This window comes from Trematomus bernacchii, unplaced genomic scaffold, assembly GCF_902827165.1.
Source record: "Trematomus bernacchii unplaced genomic scaffold, fTreBer1.1, whole genome shotgun sequence".
NCBI classification, from domain to species: Eukaryota; Metazoa; Chordata; class Actinopteri; order Perciformes; family Nototheniidae; genus Trematomus; species Trematomus bernacchii.
Genome location: NW_022987739.1, coordinates 7714809 through 7726689, shown reverse-complemented (window position 1 = coordinate 7726689; position 11881 = coordinate 7714809). Strand labels below are relative to the sequence as shown.

The window sequence follows — 11881 nt, the reverse complement described above, 5'->3', positions numbered from 1 at the left end:
TAATAATGTGGGTCACCGGGCCACTGGCCAGACTCTGTCACTAAACACACACACACGCAAAGCTGTTCCCTGTGGCAGCTGTTGTGTGTCCACAATAGGCCTACACAGATTGGCTGCAGATATGAAATATTTAAAAATACGCAGCGGAGTTCGCCGGTAGAGATGTCACACTTACCCCGAACAGTCTCCCCCCTTCATCGGGATATCCCTGCACCCAGTGGCGCTGACGGCTGACTGTGCAGGGCAGGCGCACCGGGCTTGAGCTGGAGCCAAAAGGGCCGACCTACGGTCCACACTCTCCCAGAATCACACATCACATGCCCGGTTAGAGAGAGCTGGGTGACAGGTTACATTACCTGGATTGGACTCCGCGACCTTTTAAGTGTAGTCTGTTTTTATTTTATATTATAGTAAAGCTTAAATGTGTTTCATCAAATTGAGCCACTTGTGGAAAGGAAAATGTATTGATACCCCTTCCCCCTTATTCAGGTCTGTAATTATACATGATAACTTGATTCTTCAATTTTACATTACAATGCTATAAAATGTGTGTGATTTGTAGGCCATGATTATGTTTTGAAATGCAATTCTGATTTTGTTGAAAAAGTGTTAAAAATAGACTATTTCAAGTTATTCTAAGGAACAGACATGAGGGGGTTTCTCTCGGTTATAAACTTGGGCCCTCAGCTGAAAAACAATTGAAAACTCTAGTTTTCTTTTAAAATGTAATTTCACACTTTTTATAATTAAAACGATTGTGAAATACCACATCTACTTTCTAAATCCCTTTGAAAACATTTGTATGATGCTTGTCATACCATAGTATGCCTCGGCCCGCGGCAGATAATTGGATGGCCTACCAGTGTGTTGGAGGAGGGGCTCTGTAAGGAAGTCTGAAGGAAGGGGCAGATTTGTTTCGGTTGTGTACTTTCAAATTCTAGTTCACTCGAGCTGGTTTTCTCCATTTGGGATTTTTGCATAAAGTTATGTTTTTTTTATGTATTTATTGGTGGTTTGTTTTCTGTTAGCCTTTTCAATGGTCATTCAGAATAGCTAAAGGCTGTGTGTTTGTCCTCTCTGCTGTGTTCTGTGGATTGTGGATCTGTGGAGTGTCTGTGGATTAACCATCAGATTGTTTTTGTATTTTCCTCATCTCCAGCGTGGTGCTCATCACCATAGCAACAGCATAAGTAGCTAAAACTGCAGTACTATTTATTGACGACATGGATGCAGGGAGAGATTAAAAGGCTGAAATTGTTTTTGCAGTGAATGGAAAAAGTGGCACATACAATGCAAATGTAATGCCCTTATCTGTTACAAAGTATACTATTGTTGAGTTTTCAGTTCATCCTTTCCAGATCTGACCCCAGGTTTTTCTTAGCACCTTTGTGTAGGCCTATGTGGTGTTAAATTATTTGTATGCATCTAGTTTTACTCCTGCTGCAAGCCTCTTTTTACAATTGCAGCTAATTATTAAAGGTACTTTTGGGGCAGCAAAACACACTTTTTTACTTTTGTTAATCAATCAAAACGGTATGTTGTTAAATATAAAGCCCTCAAATAATGATACGATTGTATAGTGTTTTTATAGTGATCTTATCACCCTGTAAGGATACCAAATTGACAGACATATTTTTCTATTACCCAGTTGTAACACTATATGTTTCAGTCAACAATCTTAACGTTGTTTTCAGGTGATATAAGGCCCTCAAAGGAATTTAAATGTAGGGCTACTCTGAAAACTCTTATAGGCATTGTTATTTGTGGCAAAACCAAAATGTATGGCTGGAAATGCAATAACTCCACCTAGAGGAGAGATTGAGAAACAGCTAAATAAAAAAATGTGTCTGTTCTGTAAAATGTTCATATGCAGTGTGGTGTTTGGTTTACTGTTTAAATATTGTATTTAACCGATCACTTGAGAAATCTACTTTTGCCTCAGCATGACCTCAACAAATCCACACCCTTTGGGCTTCATCTTCTTATCATGCCTGTTAATGTGATACATTATCTAAAGGGATAATGAAAATATATGAAATCTATCAAGATGGAAAATACAACTGTTCATACATGTGAAGTGTGTCCTATAATGTCAATATGACTGAACCTGCGTTGGATTTTAATTCTTAAAAAAAAGTGTATCTACTGTTAATTAAATTAATTACATATTCGGGGTAGAAAATAACAAATATAAAAAGGTTCATTTCCTTTTTGCAAGGAGAAGGAAACAAAAAGAAAATGCATTTGTAAATATGTGTGATTGGTCATTAAGGCTCTTCGTTTTCGTATTACGTCTCATTTAAAACAGTGTCAAATAATATGATATTCCAAATAGTTCTTATATTCTTGCTTACATTTATTTATTATGAAGGACACAAGTGCGACACAAAAAAAGGAATAAAAAAGGTGGTGTTTTTATTTTATATTGATTATGATCATTAAAACATGTGTTCATAAAATAACTGTTTTTATTACTTCAGAGTAAATATAACATGTAATTTAAAAAAAATGCTTTATTTTTCTTTGCAATATTCCCGATGTGTGTTTATTTGACAATATGCAAGCGTTTATGCATGTATCTTAATGTATGCAAAGGCTACAGTTCCTGTTGAACCAATGCAGTGAAACATTCATATTCATAATGTGTAACAGACATGGTACACAACAACACCTGACATTATAGCAGTTTTCATGCAAATGACACATGAAACACAACAAATTATCTGGACAAATGAATAGTATTTTATTCATTTTCTTGGTGTACATTTAAACATCACTATACATCAGTGGCGGATGGCTGTGGGTAAGGTCTGGATCTCTCAGTCATGGTGCAGCAGCTCGGGTATCAGGTTTGTTGTCTCTGTACATTATGCTTCAGACTTTAACACACATTAACACACATGGTTAGATTACAAGAATAAACACACTTCCCTAATATTTTAGTCACATCATTTAATAGTTAGCAGTCTCTATGTATATATCGGATCACTACTGCCATTGAGATAAAAACAGGATATCGATGGCATTAAGGGATTGTCTGAAAATTACTGGGTGGTTAGGGGGCAGAAACTTAGTGTTTTAAAAAAAAAAGATCCACCCTAACATTATTATTTTCTTTCCTTTCTTAAAATTGACAGGCTGTTCTAGAGGATTTGTTTAATCATGAAAACAATTAAAGATCAATGTGTATGCCATCTTTTATTAAAACTGGGACAGTAGCTACTTTATATTAGCTACTAGTTGATGATGGGAGTGAGTTCAACTGGATACTGCAGTGCTGTCCTTTGCATAGACTCAATCACACATGGAAGTTATCTGTTTTAAACTATGTCATTTTCAAGCTTATTTATTTTAAGTGATCAAATGTCATTGTAACATGTATATTTCAGTCAAAAACTATGTATTACCTTTAATTTTACTCATACTCCAATGATCGTCTTCCATTTCGTGGCTGGAAATGAATAACAACATTTGTATTGAATTTCATCATATTATCCTTTGGGAATTCGTTTTTTTTTATTTATCTCCTGACATTAACAAGTTCATACCCGATAGAGAAAGTAACCTCTGCTCTGGATTCCTCCAGGTCCCTGGACTTCACCCTGTATAGACACAAAACCCAAATAATTGAACTGGAATTAGTTCAACTTTAGTTTCAACTTTTTTTCCGCATTACCTCAAATGTTCTCCCTACAATGTAAAAATTACACATAAAACACTCACATTCAAAACAAACACTGTCCACGTTTCTCACTCACATTTCCTGTGTGTCCAATTGGTGAATGTCAGCGCTTGATAGTAATGAGGAATAAGTTCTCCTGTTAGATGCACTAATTTTAGACCATAATTGCTCGCAGCTTGGGAAAGAACAACTAATGTAGACTGTGGTTGTACAGAGGGTGAGTAGAGCTGCCCGCCATAACAAAGCATTCTTGACTTGTAAGCAGGAAGGGGAAAACATGTAGCAAACACACTTCAATGGCAATATTTGCTATAAACAAGAACAATGCAGTTCCAATGTGGATGTTACAATTTTATCATTTCTATTGATCTGATCTCTCTGTATTTTCAACCAAGGAACCTATTAAGAGGTCTGAATCAAACCAGAAATTGTAAGGGACAGCCCTATTTGCATAACATTTTTTTGTGTGCTAATCAGTGACTTCATTTGAAAAGCAACAAAACGAGTAATGGAAAGTGAACTGACGTAGGTGGTACATACGCGCATTGAGAGTCCTCTCTCTCTTCTGGTATGGAGTTGAGAAACTAGACGCAGGAGAGGGTGCAACACAGGGGTCTGACAAACACACAAACACAGATAGAGCCAGACAGCTCTGTATGGAGTCGACAGGGGCTAAGAGATGATCTCTGTTTCATCTCCAGTAAACACAGGAAAACATGCAACTCAAAAGTGCAAAAATACAAAATGCTTTTCCAAAATGCTTTTCCTCAGCATCACATTCTGCATTATTCGCAAACCAGCCATGGAGCAGCATTGACTAAATGGATTCATATTTCATTTAAGAAATATGGTTTGTGGCAAGTCAATGTGGATCCTGGGGTGTTTTTTATCTAGATGCACATAAAGAAAAATGAAAACAATGCATGTAATCCAAAAATGTTTAACCATTTCTATGCATAATCTTTGCTTTCACTACACAAACTGACCTCTTTTTTTTTAGATTCTACTGACAAATAAAAATATCAAGAAGGATACTTTCTAATTGTCAAAATGTACATAATATATCTAATTACCTTAATCGTTAGGGAACTTAAATACTTATTCTGAAAGTAAACAACTGCTACCACATTTTGAAGTGTTGATATTATGTTTCTGCTATGTTCCTTTGTTTCTTGATTGACATTTCTGTTGTCCAGTGTGAACAGCCAGAGGTATACAGACCTTATTTAACTAAACATGCAGTCTGACATGCAGAGCACAGATCACGTGAGCACATTTTCGTTTATTAGCTGGGGACAGTTTATGTGGGGATATCCATGTTGCAGTATTTGTCTGCATGCATTGGTGCTTTAGAGGTAAATGTTTACCTCCATCATGCAATGTGATTTGTGGAATGGCGTGCTCATGTCTTACAATAGCTCTGCGCTACATGTGGGTATTTGAAAAGTACTTAGCACACAAAAAATGCAGGAAATATATTTGTAAAACAATCTGAGGCACTTTCCTAAGTCAGGCAACATACTGTGACGGTGGGGATTTGTCTCTTAACTTACTTACCGCGCCCTCTGACAAGGCAGGGCCATGTTTTCTAGAGTAATGAAATAAAAACTGCACATACAGTGCATGACATGAAACACAAACAAGCCGACACATTTTTCAGGGTTTCATTTTATTGCTTTGTTGTTCTTGTCTAACCATTTTAAGTGAAAATAATAAGAGATCAAATATAGGTTTACATACCCTTTTACTTTTTTCTTGCACTTTCATCTCCTGAAAAGACACAAAATGTGTATTTTAGTTGATGTAAATCATTGCGCTGTAGTATCTTTAGTCAAATACTATGGACTATCACTGTTTCAATGTGCCATTTTGTATTGATTTAAAAAAAATATATATATATATATAATAATTTTTGCAAGTATAATGACATACTGTCCCTATTAAAAGATAATCAAGTATTGAATACCTTTGACTTCCGAAACAGCATCAAGACACAGAGTTCTTCTAAGACATCAGATGCCTGATTTCAGAAAGACAAAATGGCCGTTAGAAAATGTTTAAATAAGTACTTTAACCTTGTAATATACATGTACAAAATAAGAAAAGAATAAGAAAAACAGAATCACCCAAATCTTCATGTCTGCAGAGAGGTAGGATGAGCACGCAGCGTCTATCTGTGGAGCATCACAGAGGATGATGGACAGGCTCGCAGACAGCAAGGATAAAGAAGGAAGAGAGAATAAAATGACGCTGCGTACCTGGCTGAGTAGCTGCCTCTGATCTTTTATGGCTTGCTGAAGTTCTGCTGGAGCACCTTCAGTTTTTTTTTGACACAAAAATACACAGTTATTATTATACAGCTAAAACTTCTATGTATATGATCCTTACACAATACAGTACATTTACATCTGAAGGTAACAGAGATGCTATACAGCCGAAGCTTTGCTGGAATGATCAACAGAATCTCTTGTATCATTTTCTGCTTTGACATGATTGCATGATTGCAGTGGATGTCACATTAGCAGCGGTAAAAGCGTTACTGTAGAATATGCAAGGGAGTTAAAGTCAAACATGTTGATGTAAGAAGATAAGTCAACAGCATCACTGCGCCAAAACTGATGTTGAATCTAAAAAGCTCATATTTGTATTTATGCAACTTTGACATCATGAAGTCACTGTTAAAGCCCATCTAAATTAGATCTGCAACAAATAGTCTACTCATGGATTTAAATAGAAAAATAATGTCTACAAATATTTATATACTGTATTAGTTATTTTTCATGCCAAAAATCCACAAAACAGCCTCCATTGTATATTATATAAAAATATATATATTTGGGTTCTGGACAAACAACAACAGCAATGGTTTATTGACCAAAACAGCTTTTGAAAAACAGGTATTTTCTCTAGAAATAAATCAACATAATAAAAACACATTATTACATATTGTTAACCATATAATTAGATTATTTAGTAACTAAAATGTTATTACTTATTTGATTTATTTCTGTAGTTGTGGTTTTCCAAAATTCCAAACTTACATTTGAGAAGAATAGGAAAATTAATAGATAGATAGATAGATAGATAGATAGATAGATAGATAGATAGATAGATAGATAGATAGATAGATAGATAGATAGATAGATAGATAGATAGATAGATAGATAGATACATAGATAGATAGATAGATAGATAGATAGATACAAAATGACTTACACGTGCACACTGGGATGGTGAGTATGAGCAGGGCAGTGAGCGTGCCGCTGGCCGTGCTGCTGACGCTGCTCGGGCTGCTGGAGGCAGAGCTCCGGCTCTGGCTATGGAAGGTCCTCATCTCCCTCTTCCTCTCTCTCTCTCGCTCTCTGTGGCCTTTGTTGTCTGTTTTTCTGGTTGTGTGCGCTTGACTTCTTGCTCTTCTGAGAGTTTCTATCTCACGTCAGAGAAATATGAAGGCTTGGGTCACACACACCCCTCACGTGCTGACTCTTGGCTGCGTCATTAAAGCCCCCTCGCGCGTAAAAAGTTTTGAGATTTGATCAACAGGTTGGCTGAACGTAAAATCTTCAGGGAGCTGTGAGCGATGATGAAGAGATAGAACATTCAGAGTAAGGTAACTTGGGACCATAAAAAAGGATCAAGCAAATACATATATTAATAATGCTAGATAAACATCCTCATGGAACATGCTTATACTGTTGTTTATATCTTCACATTAGCTTTGTTCACATTTGCTTACACTACTTTTGATTTATGTTAACTTACATATAGCTATAAATGCAATGTGTGGTATTGAACGGTATGTTTGTTATGCTTGTTCCTTGTTATTAGGACTACCTGTGTTTACACCTTATGTTCACTTTTTCATTGTTTAGCTTTGATGATCAAGAAACACAATTTCATTATATAAAATATGAATTAAATCTATTACATACTTCCTTTTGTGATGGTTACGCTGTGGTTGAACCTGGGAGAGATGTTCATACAATACTGTGTTGCTGTGGTTTGTTTTGTTGCATTGCATTGTATTTTAAGTGTATGGATGTTATTTGAGGCTATTTCCCCAATTTCATGTCAGAAAAGCAGCTATACATGCTATACTTATCTTGAAGGGCAATTTTGGCTCTGATTCATCCTGAAGCCCTATTTTTCTGATTAAGTTGTAATGGTAAAGAGCGGGGCAACAATCATACCTGTAAGATGTCCTGCTGTCATTTATACTGTTACTGTGAGCTGAGTGCAGGAAACGTGTGGGAAATCACAAAGGTAGATGTGCAACGATATGGTTATTGTCATATTAAGGACAATAATTATTCTTAATTTATACCAAAGCCATTTGAGCCACATTATAATGATCAAGGTGAAATGCAAATCTTTTAGAAACTCACACTTGGATTCTTCAAATTCAGATTCAATTTCAAAATAATATAAAAAATACTTCATCAATATGCTGTCATCCACCATGGTGGCCTAATTGTAGCACGCATAAGAAAATGAAGACAATAATGGATGTATGATGTTTCTGATTAACAGCCATGATGTATTTACCTTTACCAAACCAGGAGATTACATGTAAAAAGGGAAACCTAAATGTGTCTTTTCATTTTAATCATGCTCTTACTTTAGAAAAAAAAATGGTTCCAACTTTCAAAGCTTTGGATATTACAGTTCATGAAAATTACGTGAATGTACTGATTATTTTTTCATGAAATGTGACTTTAATTTCAACTTTTGTCCATGCATTCAGACTATAATGTCAATTTAAATCACCCTCCTTATTTGAGACACTCATTAGGGATAATTATTTAACTACATTTGCTCATAAAAGTCAGGTAATGTGTTGGTCTTTGTGTGAAGCTGCTTGTGTGAGGGTTTAGATATTACTAGGCACTATAATTCATTTAGATCTGTTACAATAAACCAGAAGACATAATACTATAATAACCCCTGATGCTTTATTCAGCTAAAGATTTACCGGAAAAATATGTGACGCATTGCATTGTGGTCCTGGAAAGGCATATTTTGTTGCTTATGCACAAATAAAACGTGTTTAAAAAGATAATTTAATATCTTGATTTATATTCTTTATTATCTGCAATGAAAGCAAAAACATCCTATTCTATTACTGCACATATGACAGATTTTAAATAGTTTTTGTGAAAAAAAACTTTAATAAATAACAGTCTTGCTTTGTCTTTGGAATTCTGATATTACTTTGTTTTAGATCATGAGCAACACAAGTGGACCGCATTGATAATCAATCAATTCATGGGAGTCATCACACCCATCCCCACCCATGTCATCCTCCTACACTAATCTCTCTATCCTCTATAATTTCCCACTTTTCTTTATTATTATGAATGAAGGCTCAACAGTGGAGATCAGGCAATAAGCAAGAGGAACGCAAGATAGCCTATTGTTTTTGCAGTTTAGTCTAATTGTTAAGGCCTTTTGAGGTGTTGATATCAGTGATACATAACAAATGTAAACAAGACTGATGACTGATCGAAACGGTCACAATAATCTATGATAGTTAGTTACTTAAACTGTGAGATATGAAACAAAAGTATTTCCTTGTGCGACTGCTCACACGTGCACTGGCATTATCTCAACTCCCAAAGGAAGCATTGAATAGATAATGGAACGCCCTTAAACATCCGTTAACATGAATCTACGAATGGCAGCTTCCCTCATTAGACCTGTCAATGAGAAAAACTGCAAAAACAAGCAATTACACAAATTGTGTTGCATTATCAATGTTCTCCAACAGCAGCAACAGCACAGTCACTAGCATTATGCATGGCTGTGGCTATTTGTAGCTCAAATACCTTTAATTCATCACATGTAGGCCTACATCTAAACCATCATCCAGGAGATAACTCATTCATTATATGTAAGATGTAGCACTCAAGTTGTAACAGATTTTACAGAATGCTTCACAATCCAAGTGTTGGAGATGCTGTAGCCTTTGCTTGGATTCTGTGTGTGGCCCTACGTATCATTTACACATGTAGTGACTGATGTTTTTCTTGTCTCCTAAAAGCTCTAGAGAAAGCTCCCCTTGGTCCAACATTATTTAGAAATACTGAAATGTCGTGCCCTTTGAAGAGTTTTCTTTTAATATGAGCCTGACTTGCATTTGCATGCACTACTTTAATTGGTTTGTTTGAGGGGAAGCCCAAAGGCATTGAGGGAAGGTTACTGTCATGATTCACACTCTGTCGCACCTTGATGCAACAACACAGATTAAAGTCTTTGTTGTGTTTTAATTTGAGGATATTTTCAAAATCAATTAATATAAGGCTTTGATTTATTTTGCGGTTTGGCAGCCTGGCTCTGTCCAAAGGTAACATTACCACACATTTTGATTGATTAATCTATTAAAAAATGTTACTGTAAAAATGGGAATTCCTAGTTTACACCGGGCTTGCTGTTTACTGTTTCAAGAAATTGTGCTAAGCTAGGTTAACCTAATGCTAGCAGTTTAAATGACAGATGTGATGGTAATTTCGAAATTCTCATCAAACTCACCTCAGAAGAGGTCAAAGGTCACACTTTTGCTTGAAAAACTTGGCCCAGTGTTGTAAATTACAGAAATGTTTATCTGCAAGCTTTGACTGATGTTCATGTTTGGAAACCAAAGGAACATTAGCATGGAGAGTAATCTATTACAATGTCACCTCCATCCTACAGCAAAGACCATTAGTTAACCTTATAAAACATGACAGGACTCTGATTTGATTGTTTTTCCACATTGTAGAAATCATGAAAACCAATTGTTGTGCATTTGGCTCATATGGCCACATCCTACATCCATTTCTTAATTATGTTTCCATCTTGTGCATGAAATAAAGGATGCAAACCAGAACTTGAAAGTATAATATTCACTGTTAATAATAAGGAATCACGCAATAACTTCAATCGTGAAGCTATTGGGTAAAATAAACCTAAATGAGATCACTGTTGTGAATCTGATCACTTTGGAATCTGCTTAAAATCTCTAGATAATAACATGTTACTCATGCAGATTGTAACAGGAATCCACTTTGAATTATATTACGTGAGTAATTGTGCAATTTTGACATATGATGTTTCACTGTAAGTATCATTGTATTATAACTATACAATATAATATTAGATTATATCCCAGCACATTTACAATTTCCTGTGAATGCGGACTCTTGCTAAATGTAGGCAAGCATGCAGTAAGAAAACCTCTTTCTCTTATGAATACTGTATGAAATGAACATGTTTAACAAAGATCCTTTCATCCCACCTGCAGTTTTTTTTACAATAAACTATTTATTAAATTGTCATAAAATAATGCCTCATGGTGAACCAGGAACATTTAGTCATCTCTGAGGGTCTGAAGCCTGTTTACCCAGCTGGTTATCCAATTTTACGGAGCAAGTTTTCACACAGTAAAATGTTTTAATTGAATCCATACTGAAAAAGTGATGAAGAGCCCTTTCCCCTACATTATGGAATGGAGATAAATATGATAAGTGAACGCTTTTGCTAATGTCAACTGAATCCATGAGCAGCAACGGCAGTTAAAGTTTATATCTCAGCTAATTTCAAGTAATTTCTCTTTTTTAATTTGACTTCATCAACATTTGCAAATCATTTTGGTCATCATTCATTAATAATTGTCATCTGTCTTTATTTCCAGCCCTCACCCTAACCCTTACCTACCCCTACCCCTACTAAAAACAGACAGGAAAGCACTCCTGCAAGAGCACACATGTACATACATGCGCACACTTCAAATGACATGATTACTTTAAAACAAAATCGCACACATGATCGACCCTCCTAACAAGCAAAGAGCTTTACACTCAGCGCTGCTTGTGTAATAGCAGCTTTCATGCTTACTTCAGTTTGGATAGCTGGTGTGTTGTTCTTTGTGTGTAATTTGGCAGTAATGGAAGGCCTTACCTTGGGATGAGGTCACCAAAGTGAGTCGAGCGTCCACATAAAGTTTTCACCCAGCTGCCCACAGCTGTGTTTGTGTTTGCTTGTATTGATGCTGTCAGGCATGACTATAATGTACTGTACCACTGAGGAAGACACGTCATAAGAGTCAACAGGAAATTCCATAACAGTGGCAGAAAGACAATAAAGTCAATTACTTTGTGAAGAGGCTTTGTGTTTACTGTTGGCTGTTTGAAAGGCTCCAAACAGCAAAAGGGATGACCTCAC

At 35.9% G+C, this 11881-nt stretch overlaps 1 protein-coding gene across 2 annotated transcripts; it reads right to left on the bottom strand.

Annotated features, from left to right (window-relative positions):
• Nucleotides 1-2499: 2499 nt before the first annotated feature.
• nmu (neuromedin U) lies at nt 2500-7063 on the bottom strand. Of its 2 annotated transcripts, XM_034147815.1 has the most exons (9): nt 6899-7063; nt 5941-5996; nt 5809-5856; nt 5649-5702; nt 5423-5452; nt 4223-4297; nt 3549-3602; nt 3408-3451; nt 2500-2879 (listed from the first exon to the last, which is right to left on the bottom strand). In XM_034147815.1, the coding sequence occupies exons 1-8, from the start codon at nt 7014-7016 to the stop codon at nt 3416-3418; spliced, it is 471 nt and encodes a 156-aa protein (XP_034003706.1). In that variant the 5' UTR covers nt 7017-7063; the 3' UTR covers nt 2500-2879; nt 3408-3415. The 2 variants fall into 2 exon arrangements, with proteins under 2 accessions (XP_034003706.1, XP_034003707.1); XM_034147816.1 differs by lacking the exon at nt 4223-4297.
• Nucleotides 7064-11881: the final 4818 nt, after the last annotated feature.